The following is a 19,978-nucleotide window of genomic DNA, read 5'->3' as shown; positions in this document are numbered from 1 at the left end:
TAAATATAAATCGTTAAGTCCCTTTTATACACAACTAAAATGAGAAGTATTGCTTATGGGTCTTCAATCTTCATTAGGTCATTATCATGTTTAATTGTAGATACAAACTTTTCTTTCCTCAAAACCTTAACTTTGACTTTTCAAATAAAAACATCTTCTAAGAATAACATCCCCTTTATACTTCGCCCACTTTGCTCTTTTTTAATCTTTCTTTGAATGTCAATTACTATCTTCTCCTTCTAGTCAAATTTAAGACCAATTCCATCTTCAAACTTTGCCTATTTTTTGGTTACATTTTTTCCGACTATATTTCAGTTTCTTTGACCCCTCCACAAAAACAAAGTCCTACATCATACATGATATAACTATATACTATTAGTACTACATCATTCATCATATAATTGTAAATCCTAAGAATCTAATTCTTGACAACCCGTCTTGTATAAGACAATTTTACCATCAAACAGATCTATATAATTATTTTATTTTTATAATTAATCACTTTAAAATTATAAGTGATCAATTTAATTGACTAAATATATAAACCCGTCTCATCATACTCATTTAATAATTTGTGATTCTTCAATATTGAAGATTTTGCCAAGAAGTTTCTAACAAAGTCTTCTTATTTCCCCACTTCAATTTTTCCTCAGTTGACAAAAAGTCTAATTCGGAGTTCTAAACTCATATAAATCCTTTTTAGTCTCCCATTTTTTAAAAATATCTTCATGGGTTGTGCTGCTTTTCTTACAATTTTTTCTTTCTGGGTTTTGCTTTGGATCTTCTGAATTACAAGAATTCCTTTCTGGGTTTTATTCTTCTGTTAGAAATCTCTTCTGGGTTATTCTCTGTTTTAGTAAAAATTATTCTTTTTTCGTAAAAATTCCAACTGAAACAAAGACAAGATTCTCGTAAAAAGCGAATAAATGGGAGAAACGGCAATATCACCTCCATCAGTAGACCCAACAGCTTCAAAAGTAGTCTCAATTTCCACCCAAATCATGATAGGAACCATAATTGTCCTGTTTTTTGTAGTAGCCTTTTGTTTATTCCTCCATTTATATGCAAAATATTATTGGTCTAATATGAGTGAAGACCGAAGCATACTCTCATGGCGTCGCCAATTAGCAAATCAGCGCCCACGAACCTCGGTTCGGGGGCGCCAGCGTGGGCTAGACCCTGCAACACTTGGGTCCTTACCTATTGTGGTATATAACCCAAAGGATTTCAAAGATGGGTTAGAATGTGCAGTTTGTTTAAGTGAAGTATTAGAAGGTGAAAAGACAAGGGTTTTACCAAAATGTAATCATGGGTTTCATGTAGAATGTATTGATATGTGGTTTAAGTCTCATTCAACTTGCCCACTTTGTAGAGATTCTGTGATTTCTGATGATAATACCGGCAAGAACGCTGTACACATTGAAAATACCGGTTATTCTACATCCGAATCAGATAATTCGGATGATGAAATTGAAAGTTCTAATGATTCTATAAGGAGAACAAGGGATATATTAGCAATACAATTTCCAACAAATGTTTTGTATTGGGGAAATGAAACTCAAGTTAGCTCATTTGGGCTAGGTTCAAATACCGGTTCAGGGTCTGGGGCTGGTTCAGGGTCTGATTCATCGTCTTCTGATGTTAATACGTCGAATGATCATGAGATGGTTATTGACATACCGAATGCTCATGAGTTTTGTGATGTTTGTTTGGAGGAGGCGAAAACACCGGTTTTGACAAGGTTGGTATCATTGAGGAATTTGTTGAGTTTTGGAAGAAGAGTGGCTCCTGCACCTTCTCAAAATGCACCGTCTAGCTCTAGTGATGCTTCATAGGGTAAGTCGAAGAAAAGAGATGACTAGGTGCTGAAAAAGACAATATTTGCTTTAACTAAGATAAAATTCATCTTTTAAAGTGTCCATTACTTTTAAATGTGTATATTTTTACCAATTTTACAACATTTATTTAGTAATTTGGGTGATTGGAGGGTTTTACATAAAGATAAAAAACCCCAAACCCATATAGGTTTATGAGTGAAATTGATTCTTTGATTATTATTTTTATGTTAAGGTAATATATGTTGGTCTAATCCGTATATGTAATATTGACAAAAATATGTTAATTTGTTTACAACACTTACAAATTTTAATTGGCAAATAAACATGTAAAGTTGCAACTTGTAAATAGTTTAGAAAGTTAGTTAGTCCAATGAATTCTTGGTGCTCAAACCATGTTCGAGCAGTTTGTATTAAGTTGAAAAACTAAATTAACGTTGCTCGTTTGTATTAAGATGGAAAATTGTCTTTTTTTTTCCTTTTATTCTTATGGTTATACTAATTATTATGTTCTACTTTTATGATAGAAAACTATTGATTTTTAAATCGTGATATGATTATATTTTCATTCATTTTATTTATTCAAATATTAAGGACGACCTATCTTATCTTCCAATGAATTAAATTTCATTTTCTAAGTTTCAAAACACTAAGTTAATATTTTTCATTTTTCATTTCATTTTTGTATTGCCTATTTTTTAATTTAATGGAAACATATGAAATTCTCTAGCAATATTCATTTTCCCCTGGCTCCTTGCAACATTAGTGTTATTAGGAACAATAAAGGGACATCATTTGTTGTAACTTGTTTCAGTTAGAATAAATATCAATTTTTAATATTTATTTTCTTTGTTATTTTTTCAGCGTATTATGTAATACGAAATAAAGGGCATCATTTATATGACCAATCATAAATTATTATTGAATATAAAAAAATAATGTTGATATAAAATATATGAATGGTCTAAATAAAAGCATATATGAATAGTCAAAACAATTTATGATAAACCATTCATGTAACTTGGCTTAAGCATCCATCCAACATGCCTATGGGATAAGATTGGGATGCTAAAGTTGTTGAGATAAATAATTTTTGCTAAACAAAAGGAGCAATCCCATTTTTATATCCAATAACTCATTCATTATCCTCCCAAGAAAATAGACCCCTCCTTTCTATAAGGAAGAATGAAAGGAAAGTAAACTTCTTAATTTTTCAGTTTTATTATACTTGTTGCTATAATATTATTAGTGACATTTTTCCACTAAAAATATCACTATATTGTAAGTGTTTTTGAACAGAAATAATATAATCAGTATTTATTGTTGTTTATAGCAAAAGTTTTATATGGATATAGCTATACTATTTTAGTGTGCATTAACCTATACAAATATTTTTCAATATTTGTACTTATCAAAATGAAAAATATACTATTTTTTACCTTTTAAAATTAATGCACACTAAAATAATATAAATTAAGTTTATATAAAACTTTCTCTTTTTCATTCAATTTATGTTTAATCATGTATAATGCACTATGCAAATACTTGTGTTTAATCATGTGATATAGCATACTATAATTAATATCCTAATCCAATTTGTGTAAGAAGCACGTCATATACTTGTTTAGTTGTAGAAGTATCCTAATCCAATTAGGATCAACTCATGAAAATTTTAAATGATAAAAAATTGGAGATAATGATCCACCAAGACTATGACAATGATTGCAATTTGTAAGGAATATACTCGTATGATAAATAAATGAGCAATTATGAATTTCTAAGACTATTTTTCAATCATGTTAAGGTTAAATATGAGTGAAGAAACTCTTTAGGTGGGGTGAATAAAAATTTAATACTCCTATTTTGCTAACTTTTGATAATACCTTTGGGCTTCAAGATATTGTATAATTAATCAAATTTATAAAATAAAGCTATATAAATGTTGTTGATTATTAAAATAAAGTTATATAAATGTTGTTGATTATTAATTACATATGACAATTAAGATCCTTCCTTATGTACATAATAGCAAAAGGAAATTAGAACGATGTAAGAAAAATTTAAATGGAAGGAGAAACGGAAAATTACAATCGAGGATTGCAAGTTCTCTATGTAAAATGTTAGAGAGGATAAGAAATCCAGAAATTGCATGTTATAGAAGAGCAAACATCGTAAAATGTCGCTCCATGAAACGCAATATTGATTCACAAACTAATGTTGATATTTAAATCAATCCATCCAAAAAGTAGCAACCCGCGAACTCGCTGTCAGTGAGGAAAGTTGCGACTCGCGACTTGTGTTTTTTTTCCAAAATAATAACTTTTCTTGGAAAGCTCACGACCCGCGAGCATTTTTGCTATCAGTGAAAAACACATTCTTCAAAAAGAGTAACTTTGCAATTTTGGGATATTTTTAATTATGTATTTATTTAATTAATTTTTTGATTTAATTAATTTGATAAAATCTGATATACGCTCTAAATGACAAAAATATTTTCCATAAAATCAATCTAATTTTAGAGCAGATCTAGAAATGAAAACCGATTTTTAGACCTCCACTAGAAAAGAACTAGAACAAGTTTTCAACACAAGCACAGATTTCTTTCTTCCTCTTATACTTCAATACATCCATTCAACACTTACACACACCAATGATAGAAATTATGAGCCACATCCAAGACCTAAACTAACACCTATCTAGAAAAACTTTCGTTATTCCCAAACCGAAAAAAACAAAAAATAAAATTCCCAACACAATAAGGAACACATGAAAAGTGTATCCTAACAAACATAAACCGCTATTTTGTTAACATCAAAAAAATATAAATTTTATTTAAAAGTATGTATTGATTGTTTGAAAAATAAAATTTAAGGTCACATCCAAATATATTCACCCTACATTCAACCTAAGTTGACATACATATAACATATGTCACCTATGATGTTATGAAATATAGTCAAAGACTTGAGTTTGTTTTCATTTTTCTATCCTATTTGATTTCGATGCAAATTTTTGTATTCTTAAATTTTTTGAATGTTTGATGGAACTTTTCTTCCTCTCATCATTTTTCGTCTATAATCAACTCAAAATTCATTATTAACGTCCTTAAAAATAAACATCATACAGACTAAGAAAATACTACAAATGATGCTAATGAGCGAAACGGAGAAAATATTAACAATTAAATTAATAAATTCAAATCCTTACAAAAACCAACTGTCAATTGATTACAACTGAACTACATTAACTAATCAAGTACCAAATGTTAGTTATTAAGACACTAAATAAAGTGGACCATAAGTTTTGGCATCATATGCCGGTCTATTAAGACTTTCAAGAGTAACATAAGCTATCTCATTCTCCTGCCCGTCCTTGCTCTTCATCTGATTAAATAAACCTATTAGAGGTCCTGATGCCTGATGCCGGACCCGTTGCCCGCCTCTGGCAACAAACCCTACAGGTCCAGAGAAGTGTCCGGATCGCTTTGCGTAGTTTTTTGAACCAATTTTTGTTTCATTATTAAGATATTGCTGCTTAGCCTTCTTGTTTGATGATGATTTCCAAAATGAAAAGAATGCAGTTTTCCATGATTTCTTCTTGGTCTTTATCTCTTGTTTTTCAACATTTTCTATTGCTTTTGATTGCATTTTATTCTCATTTGCATATTTCTTGGCTTCTTCCAAGAACTGCAAAAAACAAATTTAACAAAGTTAAATATAAAGTACTCCTTTATCCTTCCAAGTTTGCTACTTTTAGTCGTTTGGAAACTTGTTAGAGTTTGCTACTTTTAATCGTTTGGAAACTTGTTAGAGTGTATAACATATTTTCAGATCGTTTAAACTTTTGATGAGTTGGTTCATTGACAAAGAGATTATATGTTCAAATTTCAACCACTCCTTAGTTAAAGTGGACTATTTAGCGCCGCGTATGAGGAGGATCTTTGCTATATCCACACTTCTAGCCTAAATGACTCTTGTGTGAGAGGAAATGTTAATGTATTACACAACATATTTTTTGGGTCTCAACTATCAACGTAAGCTTTTGGTTGAGTTAATTTCTTAATATGATATCAGAGCCAACGTGATAAAAAGTTTCAAAATATGATATATATACTCTAACAAAACTAAGACAAGAAATTCGGATTATGTAGATGAAAGTAAAAAAAGAAAGTGATGGAGATCAAATTTCATGAAAAAAATGTAGCAAATTAAAAGGAATAAAGGAGCAAAATAGAGCTGGTACCTGAGTAAAATCAGATTGGGGATCAAATTCATAGCCGACGCTGTGCTCATTTTCAGATTCAACACTGGGATGAACAGAGGATTTCATTACCATCATCATCTCTTCTAACAATAACAAGAAAAAATGAGAATGACTACAGAAGTTTTATGATTACATTTACAGTATAGCTGCCTGCCAATAAAAGGGACAGTTAAAAGGTAGTCATATGGGAAGGGGAACACAATGGCAACTGGCAAACAAATATACATACCCCACAATTTAAGGAAACGCATATATCAGCAAATTGGTTCTAGACTTCTACCTACCTGGCACCAATTTATCCTTGATTAGAGGAGTAAAACCCCCCTAAAGTTTACCAAAAAAATGTCAAGGGACCCTTTTCGGAATAAATTCGATTACTCGATCAGTTTTATGGATTAAATTTTAGTTTTGTCCAATAAATTAGCGATTTCATTTGAATCGGTTTGTTATTTTTAAAATTTGATTCGGGTTTATATTAGACTGTATTATTGCAGTTTGAATTCAAATCGATTATACTTCATATCAAATTCAGTTTGAGTCAACGCTTTGAATAGTTGTATTTCACTATTATTGTCATTGATCTCTTAATTTCTCGGTATATTTTAAGTAGAGTATTTTTTTCTAATGAAATGAAATAAAATTAATTTAAAACTATGTAATTGAATATGGCATTGAAATATATATTTCAAAAATAAATATAAATCCACACAGAAGTATCATGACAAAAAGACAATGGCTTGTTGACCTCTCCTCCTTTAAATTGGCCACATGATTTTATTTTCCAGTGCAGCAATAGTTGTGTACTTTGTAAAGTAGAAAATGACACTTCCTTATAGTATAAATGTATAATTATAGAGTAACTCAAATTGTTAAATTAGGTTGGACTTATTGTGAATGCCAGCATATTAACGGGGGACGCAAGTGCACACTCTTCATAAGCCAAGGAGATATATACCATCCCATGGAGGGAACAGGAGTTATCCCACATCGATAAATTGAAAATGGTGTGCACACTCTATAAGCTATTAGAGACCTTCTTCCCATTGCCATATGGTTTTGGGATGGTATATATCTCCTTGGCTTATGAAGTGTGTGCACTTGTGTCCCCCCGTCAATATGCTGGCATTCACAATAAGTCCAGCCTAATTTAACACAAATTGCCTCTGTCACACTACAAATTTTTAATTAATATTACAATCAATAATTTTATGTTTTTTCTTAAAAGATGATATTTGTTTTAAGTAATATAAGACTTAATTTTGATGTTTTTAGGCGTAATTTGTAATATCCCACATACTTCTTTACCAATAATATATTTACATAATTTATCAATTATTTACATTATTTTAAGAGTGAAATTAATATAAGTGTTCACCATAATAGGCCAATGTTTACTCGAAAATAATAAAACAAATAATTGAACATATTATAACCTTTGATGTACGAGTATTATCCTTTACAACTAGACTACAAATAGAATTATTATGATTTATTTGATAATATTTTTTTGGATTTAAGGTAAACTGTGAGATTCGATTTAAAATCTTTTGAAAAAGCGATACTTGCTCCAACTGAGATAAAATCTAATTCTCTGAATAATAATTAATGCTTAATGCATATGTTTATCACAACTTAAATTATTCGTTGACATAAAGATAATTTCACTTCTTTCATTATCTATTTCTTTACCGTGATTTTATTTCTCAAAATAGTTAATCTTCAATTAAAATCTCCTTATGATTTTAACTAATTTTGGTCTTTAATTTCTCTAATTTTTGATGTGTAAAATTTGTTCAAATAGAACACTTATCGTAATTGAAATGAAATCTGCAATATATTTATTCAATAATACTTTGCATAAACATTTCATATATGATATATCCCTTGTTTTCATTATCTAAAGTTAATAAAAGGTCTTATTTTTTTCAAACCGTTTACGATAATTGAAGTTCAGCCCATGAAAGTCGAAGGGTATATCATCTCATGATATCACCATGAAACGAGTCCATACAAAAAATCCATTAATAAAATAACATAAAAAATATAATTTGAATTTACACTTATACAGGAAGCAATTTTTTAAAAAAAACTTAGATTGGTTCAATTAATATCCTTTCACGATAAGTCGACCTTAATAAAGAATTAGTGTTAATTTAAAGATCATTTTTTATTTTGTGCAAACCTTTTAGATAGGAGTAGATGAGAAGATTCTTTCCACTATTATGAACTTGCAAATTACTAATTTTGCTATAGCATATAACATATTATGGAGTTTTAACCATTAGTTTAAACTTTTTGAATTGATTCTTTGACATGATATCAGAGCAAAGTTAATACCATTAGAGTATATATAAATATATAACATATCTTGGAACCTCAACCATTACTTAAAGTTTTGGTCGGGTGGTTTTTTATAACTTTCTCTCCCCCACTTTGAATTTGCTTTAGAGTAAAAAACTCTTATATATTTAAGTTTTATAGCACAAATTGAAAGGGAAAGAGAGAGTATACAGCACCAAAAACAGTGACTAGGTAACAATTTGGATACAAGATAGATAGAACACAAAATATAACACATACTTCATGATGGTAGACGCTAGCAAAACAATCCTAACATAAATACAAGTACAAGATAGATCTCAAATACTAAATGCTAGTTGTTATGCGTGCCAAACAGGCGGTAGGAAATGAATAAAATGGGTTGGTGCCCAGTGGTAGTTTAATTAAGGGCACTTAGGCCTGCCATTAGGGCTCTTCCAGTCTCTGTAACAGCGGCATTCATTCAAATTCCCAAAAGTATCAGAAGGAACACATCTGCACTTCCCGCAACACATCATGCAGTACTTAAAACACCTTGAATTTCTCCCTTTTAGCTTGCACCTTACACTGCATTTTCCGTCGCAGAATTCTGCCCATTTTTCTTATTTTTATTAACCACATTTTTATAACTTATGGAATAATATCGTTGCAAAAAACCAAGCGTAGCAAAATAAGACAAATAGTTGGGTATAATGGAGTAAAAATAAGACAAAGAAAAGAAAGAGTAAAAGCGGTGAGATTATATTTAAAGATAAAACGGGTAAATTTATTTAGAATTAGACTAAAATAAAAAAAAGGAATGGAGAATAAGGATTTAGGGATGATGGGTTAAAATAAAACAAAACAAATTCATAGAATAGACTAAGTGTAGCAAAATTGAAAGTGTAGAATAATTATAAGAAGAGAGTACTAGATATGAAGCTATTTTATATAAATTTTAGAATAAATGATTTGAATTAGAGGAACTAACTAATATTTAGTGTGTTTTGGCATATGATTTTTTTGTTAGCTTTTATTGTATCAAATATGCACATCAGCATACTAGTCAAATCAACAAATTAGTTAAATCAACTAACAATCGTGTAGTTATTTGAAGAATGGACCCTTAAGTCCCTCTAGAGAAAAGGATCCCAAACTTCTAAATAGTGTTAGATTATATTAAATATTCTGAGCCCTTAACCATAAGTTTAAGCTTTTGATTGAGTTGGTTTCTTAATATGGTATCAAAATCATTGTGTCAAAAGGTCACGGGTTCAAATCTCAATTACACCTCATTTAAAGTGAAATATTTAGCGCCAAGTATGAAGAAAGCTTGTGCTGTATCCACACCTCTAGTCCAAAAGGGGCTTGTTAGAGTATATAACATATTATGGGCCTTCAACCATAAGTTTAAGCTTTGAGTTAGTTTTTTAATATAAATGTGTAGTTTCCTAATACTTTCTCAGACTGGCACCATTAAACTTTTAGAGGTAGTTTAATGCACTAATTTGATCTTAATATTTTTAATTATTTATAATAAAAAATTATAAATATTTAATGATAATAATCTTTACATTGAGACGAATCAAACAAGATTCGACTTCTTTAATGTTTTAACTTATAAATTTAGTGACAAGATTCGACTTTATAATCTTTAAATTGAGACAAATCAAACAAAATTAATCACAAATTAAGAGGGTGATGAATGAATAAAGCGTTATTTTGTAATGTAGCAAGTAATATGAAACGGTAAAAATAGTTTTAGTGACAAGTAGAATAAACAGAGCAGATGGTGAAAGCAAATCAAGAAAAACTTTGGTATGAAGATAGTTTTATGTTTTTATTATGCTTGAATTTTTATTGCGTTAATTTAATTATTTGAAAAATTATTATGCAAAAGTTTATGATATAAAAGCATACGATTAGACGATTCAAATAAGATTGAACTTGACTAAATTTATCTAAATCATCTACAACATACTAAAATAAGCTAGAAAGATGAATAGTGTAAATAAGTATTTCTCCGAACAGAGAAAGTATAAATACCGTCAGCAGCGGCAGCGGGTTGTTGAGCAGGGGTCTGTGGAGATGAAAAGAAAACAGCATGAGTAAAATCAGGCAATAATACCATACAAATCAATACTACTGTTACTGTTGATATCTTCATTTCCTTCCCTAACTACTCTCTCGAACAGACACAATATATGTAGTAGAAGCTTATCGTATGTAAATTAGTGGAGCGTCCTTTCAGGGTTTGAACAAGGGACATCCGGGGGCAAGCTAAGGGTTTATATTTATAGTTGGGAAGGACGCGTAAACATGTAGAAATCCAAGGTAAGTTCTTGGGAAGAACGAAAAAAAGCATAAATAAATGAGGGTGGTGGGTTTTAGAGTCGTCCTTCCTTCATTCTGAAATACTCGTTATATTTTGTTATTCTGAAATACTCGTTACATTTTGTTTATGTGCACTTTCATTATTTAAGTTTATTTTATATTTTGCTGCTAATGTGTAAATAAAAATATAGTCAAATAAAATCTTGTTTGAATCGTCTAATCGCATATTTTCATAATATTAATTTATTATAACTTTTAAATATGTATAATTCATTATATAAATGAATAAAATAGCACATTAATAACACATTATACTTTCATAAGTATAATGCAACGCAAGGAAGTAAAAAATAGAAACGCGTACTTCATTATGGAGATCTACAGATATGTTGTCGGTGGTTTCAACTTTGTAGTTCAAAATAGACACATGGTGTGATGCATCATGGTATAGACTATAGTACTACTTCATTTTGGTTGTGCTTTTTGTTTCTGTGTGTTTGTTTTTTATACATGGTTCATGTGATCATTTCCACGTAGTAAATCTTCCAGAAGATGCTAATCTATGGTCTATGGAGAGAATATGATTTATCCCTTTGCTAGTTATACTCCCTCCTATTCTTCTACACAGATTGACTGTCTCATCATGAGATATGTCTTATACTTGGATTAAAATAGTTAAATTATAGAAACTTTTAGTTTATGGGCTTTTTGTTTTGAGATCGTCTCACCGTAAAACGGTCTCATGCAAAACAGGCTGCTTTTAATTAGTCTCATATTCTTATTTTCTCTTTAATTTATATTAATTGAATTATTTAGCCAATATATCTAATGTGTGTCTCTCATAACAATTCGTGTATAGTTTTTCCCTTTAACAAACTTATATATTTTGTTAAAAGTTTATTATTCTAACAACCTTTGTAATTGCTTACTAATTAACTTTCCTATGTATCTTTTTTTTTTTTAAGTAAACATAGCCTTATTTTCCTACGTGTGTCTATTGAATAGTTTGGAGAATCATCAATTCCTTCCTCCTTGGTCAATGTATATCGACCAATGTCACATAATTCGGTAATCTCCTCGTGAATCGCGAATCGCAAAAACCGTCGCAAAAACTGAATTATGGTCGGCTTTAAGCTATTCTTGGCAAATTTAAGCGAATCACAAATTCAAAAACGAATTAGTTAGCAATTAGTTAGCGAAATGTGACATTGATATCGACACTTTTATTAATCAGCAAATTGGGGGCCCTTTGATCAACCTTCATTAAACCCTTGCTCTGTTGCATAGGATCTGTCCCCGACTATTGTGCCAGCCTTTTCTTCTGCTTGTGTTGTTAGTTGTTATGTAAACATCTGTTCTTGTCTTGTTAAGGTCACCCGAGGTACGACTTGAGGCTGCAGTGAAGTCTGTAGTAGACAAGTAGTTCTGCTTGCTGTTGCCTATCTTGCTCTTGTTCAAGTCTGATAACAACTGGCTACTGATTTCATTCTTGATAACTCTTGGGACCATTGTTCAGCACATGATTTCATACTTACACCCAATTTTGGTGCATTCCTTCCTTCTTCAGAGAATTTTCCTCAATAAAATGGACTTGAGTCAAGGTTCTCGTTATCTAACTCTGACCCAAAATCAATGCAAACTAAAAATGACACAATTGTAATCAACTTGAATCTAATCTAAAATGAAGTATTCGACCCAAACTTGAATCGTATTGGCCCAATACACAAACTTAACTTGGCATAAAAGTAAAACAAAAATCGACATAAAATTGAAATTTGGAGATTTGTATAACCATTGTGGGTTGCTCTAAAATGACATATTTTGGCCTTTCCATTTGTCAAAACACTTACAAAACAAACTCAGCTTCGAAATTTCGATCAGAGGAAGAATCAGAAAGAAAATAACATCCCATTGACTGTACAAGTTATTGTAGATATATCACAATTCAAAATACAATGAAACGCGAGAATGGCAGTTTTTTGGATGTATAATTTGATCAATTTGCATGCACATCTATATAAAATTTATATTAAACTTCACTTGGGTACAGTCTAAATTGGAGACTAACATCATCAATGTTCAAGAAAAGGTAAACACATAACTAAACCAAATACTGAGAAGAGCAACAAAATCATCCACGTCGGGATTGATTGCCTACGATTATTTCTCCTGTCACCTTCTTCTGCTTTCTCCAGTGTTTCTTGCTGGTTATTATCGGATGTCCCTGATTTGAGAGACGAGGATTCATCTTGTGCAAGCACTGATGATACCCGAGACTGAGCTTGCTCAGCGTGCTGCTGGTTGTACTTCTCCACGTACTCTGGAAACAATTTCCTGAAACTAGGACTAGAAAGCACCGGAGTCTCAGAAATAAAATCAGACAAAGTAGCCAAACAGAACTAATGACACATATAAGTACATGAAGTCAATCATCGGATATGATCTCGTCAAGTAAGATGAAACAGTTATAAAACATGTATTATACCTGTTCATTTAATAGCACTGTGTGATCTATAATTTCATGGCTTAACTGGATGTATATAGAATTTTGGCAACTTTGAATATGTGATTCATTTGAGGTACCACAGAGAGGGGCGCAATGGGGTGAGGCCCGTTAAGATCCCGTAACCAGGCTCGTTTTTAAAGGGTCAAGCCCGTTTATTTTCTAGAAGGGCCATCATTTAACAGGTCGACCCATAATGAAAATTAGAGGGCTGGGCGGTATTTAACGGGTCGACATCATATCACACACAAAATTCAATTCATTTTCAAACAAGCTTTTAAAGGGTAGGAAAACTGGAATGTCGCACAGTAATTTCTTTCAACCAGTATCAGCAATCCCAGTATGGAACTGCAACATTAAATGTCGACCGTTGCTGAAGTGCTGATCATTGCCTTGTCTGTATTAGAACCACAACATTGCCTAGTGACTTACGAAGACATTTAATCCCATCCGTTAAATGAATCACAACATTGCCTACTGTTTTAATTTGAAAATTCAACTCCAAGCCATAGAACAAGATACTATGGTATTTACCATCTTCCTATGCCTCTAGTTGTATGACTAGCAACAAGAACGAAAATGACACTTTATAATTCTAGATTTGCCTTGTATTAAAACTGTCATAGTTCAACTTCAATTTCACCATACAAATTGCCTCAATATGTAACAACACGTTGGGCCAAACAGGTCTTCAATCCGGCCCGATCCTTTAGTATACTCGACCAGACCCACTAAAAGGTGCCCTGCCTCACTCTAGACCTACCCCATAAAACAGTCAAAAGATGTAAAACCTACAAGGAGCTTCTAGAAATACCAGACTTGTAGCTGAAACATGTGAAATAGAAGCTGATGAAGTGTAAGGAACAATTATAGCAATGTCATGAATTACAATCATATTTTTGATCAAGTCTTCCAACCGGAGGGTGTAGAGACTTATGAGAGATGTGCCAGGCAAATGCAATCGTGGTCTGACTGCGCAAGAACATGGTTTGCACTTTGCAGTTTGCAACATCAAAGCAAGAGGAAAAGACATTCCGAAAAAAAATGCCATTCACTTACATCTTACAATTGAAAGCAAGTGAAGCCTTTGCTAAACGTTGTTTTTCCTCAACGGTTGTTGAAACACTTCCTGTAGTGGGGCTTTTGTCCATCTGGGAAACAAAAGAGAGTCAAGTGAAGATATTTATCAACTAATACCTACTGCATGACCTAACCAGCTAACAGTGTAGTATTAAGATACAAAAGATTCAAAGACAATAAAGTTTTAATGGCAAAGCAGAATTTAACGACTAAGGTCACAAAACCTCATGTTTAGTTGAATCAAAAGATTTTTCTTCAGAGTAAAAGATAAGCTAATTAACTAGCAAGTATGAATTTACCATAAAAGAGAGTAGCCCTGTAAGTATGCTGCAGTCAAAAGAAAGAGTAGTCAGTGCTTTGAAACAAAATTAAACTAGACAATGCGTCGATTTCTTTCATATACAGAAGCTAAAAAAATTTTCAATCACCCCAATGCCAGCGAGTACCTCCCACGTTGACAGGAATTGGATATCTGATGAACACAGCCTTACCCTTGTCAATGATAACAAAGAGGTTGTTTTCGATTAACCCGCAACAACTTCACATAAATAAGAAGTGCACGTGATCTAATGAGACAGCTCAAACATAACACCTAAAGATACTAATTATGATAATATATACTGAACAAGTTCAATGAACTTTACTACTTCAATAATATTAGACAAATTTTATCATAGATGTGAGAAGCTGTCATGTTATATTTCTACTGAACAAAAGAAATAGACATAGTGGCCTTTCAAAATGGTCAAATTTGCAATAGACTCCTCTAAGAATCTACTTATATGTCACCTCAACCAATAGTCAATCTAAGTCCTTGTACATAGAGACAATAACACCTTTTCATACACATTCTCATACCTGGATACTGACCACATTGGATTCCAACTCTCCGGATGAACTGCAAATAAATTATTAAAATTGCTGTTAATGGGATTAAATCATAATCAATGAGAAAAAAGTGAGCCAATAAAGAGCACTAATGGGGCTAATACAAACTTACAATCACTCATAGACAAACAAATCTTTGTATCAGTCATAAACCGTCCATTAGGAGTTGTCATCCTGCTCATAAGGGAAGATTTAGAAGCCAAAGTGAAAAAATTTTATGCATGAAAGTTTACTTAAAAAAAAGACGTTTTCAAATAAAGCAACTCAGGTACCTGATAGATGGTGGCTTAAAAGGATATTCAGCTGGAAATGTGATCCTCCCATAATAAAACCCACCTTCACAAAAAAGGTTGAAAATATTAAGAATATTTGATTCGCAGAGATGTTGATGACACGAGCAATGAATGAATCAAAAGTGTTCCAAACATGAGACAATGGGATTCAAGAAAAAGATGTTTATACAAAAAAGGACAAACCTGCAAAAGGTGTTCCTTCACTTCCCTCAAATACATAATCTGAAATCGAAAACAAGGTCAAAGACCAGAAACATACTAAAAAGGGGGACTAGAAAGCAAATCAGAAAGTCTAACTCAATAAATAAAATTTTGAACACAGTCAAGTTAAGACAAACGAATAATCAATTGAACTCTAATTTCACTAGTACAGCTACCAGAAAAAGGACAAGCTGCCTCTGTACTGAGATTTATTTTATTAATTACATACTTTTCATTCCATACCCCAAGTAATATAGAAAGAATATAGTGCAGTTGTCCAAAGACATAAAATCTATGTCTAAAGGAAAATAGTCCCAACCAAAGTGGTCGCACTATTCTCCAACTTCCAATAGAACTTTTCAATGGTTTGGACTAATAAGATCACAAGTCACGAAAGACTAATCTTGGTTCCCAATGTTGCATTTTTATTCTTCCTTTTGCGCAATTAAAAAGATTGATTCATTACTAAAAGAAATGAATGTAATTAAACTGTTGATTCACTACCATAAGAAATAAATTAACAGTATCTTTTCATACATAAAAAATAATATACACAATCTACAAATCACAACCTATCATGCTATTCAACCTCCCCGAAAGTTATACTTTTACAAACTATTTCTACACATTCGCTTTATTACCACACCCTATTAGAGGAATGCAATTAAGTACACTACAGAGAAAGAAGACATGATAGTATACTTACACCATTCGAGAATGTTATTTGGTGAGGGGCGAGCAACAATATTAGGTACTGGCTCCTGCAAGTTACATAAAGTTTATATACTATCTTAGTGTATGGAGAAATAATTCAGTCAAAGAAGCCAAAAATATACATAAATACATCAAGGGTTTAAATTTATTAATTAGTTAATTAAAATTCCCAATAACATCAATGAAAAGAAAGTTCTCCCAAGAGATTTTCATATCATTTCCTGTATTAGTGTAGAACAGCAGACCAAGTTCTGAAATAACATTATAGCTAGTAAATTGGGCTAATATTGCTCTGTGATAAGTACAAGGGTACAAAAAAGTAAAAACCGAATTATTACGGCACAATGACAGGATGCTTAAATTCACTCTTTTATGAGAAACTATACTGCTTTCAATAAACAGCACAATCACAGGAGAGGATAAGTCTGGAAGCTTCTCTCCAGAAAATAACATCTACCACTAGAAATGGCAAGCACCTCATAGGAAAGTACTTAAGATATCAAATACACTCCGGCTAGTTAAATAAGGATGAAAACATGCATTACTTTGTAAGGCTATGCATAAGTCTAAAATCTATAACTCAAATGTTTAAAATTTATGACAAAATCATGGGTCGATTAATGTTACTAATTCTCAATATTCAAATTTTAGCTCCTTAAAAGTTAAATTTAATCCTTAAGACAATGAATATTATTTACATGAAAAAACTTAGATGATGAAATAACTCCTATTTGACAAAAGATAAAAAGAGAAAGAAAACGGTAACAGAAAATGACAATGCACGCATGTGTATAGTTGATAGCAAAATCCAGCAAGATGCACACTATACAATATCAAAATAAAATAGCAATCCAAATGTCACCAACTGTTGTCCACACAAGAAGGATCAAAGAGGATAACATACTTTACAAAGAGCTCTGAACTCCTTTTGTAGACGTTTAACACAAGCTTTTTCAGCCATATAAGATCTTCAAAGCAACTCCAAGCGTGTCTTTAGCTAAAACTTAAATCATAGGAAGCAACATATAAATAGTCAAAAACTAAAATAGACAGCACTTAAATTCCAAACCTACAATTGTAAACAAGCAATATTTCATCACATCAACATCTCAACAAGTGGCTCCCAACTTGGCTCTCATTTAGGTAGGGTTAGGGACTGAATGAGTGCAACCTTATCCTTGTAATATTAAAGCCAAATGTTGAATACGATAATGGAAACATATAATTACACCGATGCTATTAAGTGGCTTTCATTTACACAAGGTTCAAACATGTTATCTTCACCTTCATTTTCAAATCAATCTTTATCACAAGATAACTTATTCTAAGAGAATCACAAAATTTGGCGAGTTGGTAGGAAAATAGCAAAGAAGTAAAATTAAGACCCAAAAGAATTACAGAAGCAGAATTTGAAAAACATAAAGCAGTGACTAAGAAAAAAAATGAAATCAAGGATGCTTAAATAAAAGTGTGGAGGGTGGAGACTAGTATGTTGGACTTAGATGTATATTCATTTGTGACTTTAATATAGCTCTTGCACTATATGTGGTGGTAGTACTAGACATGCCTATATAGCAGTGTGCAGCTGAATAGATCTCAAGCGTTTTAAAATGTGAGTGAGAATATAAGTAACAGTGAACAGTGAATAAACCTATGAAGGAAACTATATGAAATGAGTAAACATCACAAAAGAGACCTCAGTTCCTATATTAGAGGTTAACTATATACATGTATCAATAAGGTTACAAACTTGCAACACCAGAGAGCTAATCACATGGATAAATAATGTTCAGTCTTAGCACTATCCCCTCCTTTGTAGTTTAAAGGTTATCACACCACCAACTTTAATTTTAAAAGGTGCATGATGCCTAAGGTGCTAAGACTTCTCATATCTTAAGATAGCGGAAGATCACAAAGGATCCTATCATGATCTAGCAAGTAGCACAAGCATCATAGGCCAAAGTCATGTCAAAGAGGAGGAAAAGCAATATTCCAAACTCATCACAGTTTAGTAGTTCTCAGTAGAATCAGGAATTTAAACACGATAAGCATTATCCGAAACAGCTCAAGAATACAAAGAAGAGTCCAAGACACGTCCAAAGTGTGCTATGGATCCAAAAACAAATCAATGCCATGTGAAGAGAATTGAAGCTCGAAATGCAAGCCTTGGACATCCAACATTGCTTACCAATAGTTGTAATAAAAAAAATTTTAACTTGAGGAACAAGGAGCTAAATTTTTGGGAAGATAGAAATTCCATGCGGATTGTCAACTATGGATAATATAGTATCTTTTGAAAGATTGATGATCACGAGAAAATAGAAATTTGCTTAACAACCGTACGGTTTTAATTGTATTCTTAGGAACCTTAAAGTTGTACTTGTTCAGTTGCGTTTCTGTATGGTATTTGATTTTGAGTTACCTATCCCTCATCCATTCTCCTATCACTAATTCTTCCACTTCCTCTCAAGTCCGAAAACCCTAATCCATCCATCAAAATTCACCAAGTACTAAACCAATTCACGGCATTCAACAAAAAATCCCCAAATTTCGGCCTTCAACTACAACTACCCAAAAGATTCAATTTTTAGAATCTCATCCTCAACCACCAAGCGCCAACACAAGAAAACCCCTAATCCTAGCCCTAATTTCGTCCTCCTTATTTCCGGAAACAAAAACCTCATTAATTAGCCTCGGATTTCAGTCATTATCATCTCTTGGCCTTCCATTATCCGTCCTTAACCTCAATTCACTACGAAAACCTCCAACTTTACCCTATAAACGCCTAACTACAAAATATACATACCAACAAGCAGCAACAATCAACCACCCTTCAATTTTGAGCGAGAAAAACAAATTAAAGAAAAAAAAAATAAGATCTAATTAATCGAATCACCAGTAAATTCGATTAAAAAAAAACACAGAACATGTAATAGTTCAATCAATTAACAATCACAAACACTTTACAAGTAACAAGAGACAAGAATCTACAAATGGGATCATAATGCCATGAAGCGTAAAAATAAAGGAAAAGCAAACCCTAAAAATTGCGAATTAAAGTCGAAAAGGGGGAGAGAAAACGAGGGAGAAGATGAAGAAATAGGGTTAAATACCTTAAATACAGTGATGATGGTGTGAACAAAGAGGAGATCGAAGTAGAATTAACGCCTCAAATCTAATCTCCTAAAATTTGTGTTCTCTTCATTAATTGTAAAAATGAAAATCCATGTGATGATCCTGTTTCTTCTTCACCTATGGGGTTAACCGGACCAGAATATTTTGAGAATGATTCGTTAATTTCAGTGTCAAGTTGGCAACTTTGACCGACTCGGGCTGTTGTCGTAATGTCGTCTCGTCCCTTTATTTCTGTTCCACTCCGTTTAATTTTCATAACTAAGGGTGATACCAAACTATATCCGTTTCACTCTACTTGCTATATTTGACTTTTTACATAATCTAATGTGTTATTTTAGTCATCAATATATTAAAATATACACACTTAAAAATTATAAAGAGTTAATATTATTGAAAATATGCGATTAAACGATTCAAATTAGATCCCATTTGAC

At 31.9% G+C, this 19,978-nt stretch overlaps 4 protein-coding genes across 5 annotated transcripts; 1 reads left to right on the top strand and 3 right to left on the bottom strand.

The window, feature by feature from the left end:
* The first annotated feature begins 468 nt into the window (after positions 1–468).
* LOC130813819 (RING-H2 finger protein ATL3) lies at positions 469–2,440 on the top strand. The gene has a single exon (XM_057679710.1). It carries the CDS (start codon positions 927–929, stop codon positions 1,833–1,835), a length of 909 nt encoding a protein of 302 aa, XP_057535693.1. The 5' UTR covers positions 469–926; the 3' UTR covers positions 1,836–2,440.
* Positions 2,441–5,000: 2,560 nt separating this feature from the next.
* Positions 5,001–6,429, bottom strand: LOC130813818 (uncharacterized). Its single transcript, XM_057679709.1, has 2 exons — positions 6,078–6,429; positions 5,001–5,521 (listed from the first exon to the last, which is right to left on the bottom strand). Exons 1-2 carry the CDS (start codon positions 6,174–6,176, stop codon positions 5,108–5,110), a joined length of 513 nt encoding a protein of 170 aa, XP_057535692.1. The 5' UTR covers positions 6,177–6,429; the 3' UTR covers positions 5,001–5,107.
* A 1,967-nt stretch (positions 6,430–8,396) lies between these two features.
* LOC130813817 (peamaclein-like) lies at positions 8,397–10,723 on the bottom strand. The gene is made up of 2 exons (XM_057679708.1): positions 10,443–10,723; positions 8,397–9,006 (listed from the first exon to the last, which is right to left on the bottom strand). Exons 1-2 carry the CDS (start codon positions 10,561–10,563, stop codon positions 8,822–8,824), a joined length of 306 nt encoding a protein of 101 aa, XP_057535691.1. The 5' UTR covers positions 10,564–10,723; the 3' UTR covers positions 8,397–8,821.
* Positions 10,724–12,641: 1,918 nt separating this feature from the next.
* LOC130813816 (ubiquitin-conjugating enzyme E2 34-like) lies at positions 12,642–19,750 on the bottom strand. 2 transcript variants are annotated; one of them, XM_057679706.1, is made up of 10 exons: positions 19,523–19,750; positions 17,314–17,412; positions 16,402–16,456; positions 15,678–15,716; positions 15,474–15,537; positions 15,314–15,375; positions 15,172–15,211; positions 14,613–14,640; positions 14,293–14,384; positions 12,642–13,076 (listed from the first exon to the last, which is right to left on the bottom strand). In XM_057679706.1, exons 2-10 carry the CDS (start codon positions 17,368–17,370, stop codon positions 12,803–12,805), a joined length of 711 nt encoding a protein of 236 aa, XP_057535689.1. In that variant the 5' UTR covers positions 17,371–17,412; positions 19,523–19,750; the 3' UTR covers positions 12,642–12,802. The 2 variants fall into 2 exon arrangements, with proteins under 2 accessions (XP_057535689.1, XP_057535690.1); XM_057679707.1 differs by lacking the exon at positions 19,523–19,750 and adding an exon at positions 19,449–19,472.
* Between the last annotated feature and the right edge of the window lie 228 nt (positions 19,751–19,978).

Source organism: Amaranthus tricolor, chromosome 5 (assembly GCF_026212465.1).
Source record: "Amaranthus tricolor cultivar Red isolate AtriRed21 chromosome 5, ASM2621246v1, whole genome shotgun sequence".
NCBI lineage: Eukaryota > Viridiplantae > Streptophyta > Magnoliopsida > Caryophyllales > Amaranthaceae > Amaranthus > Amaranthus tricolor.
Note: the sequence above shows the minus strand (reverse complement) of the source record. Positions and strands in the feature narration are given on the sequence as shown.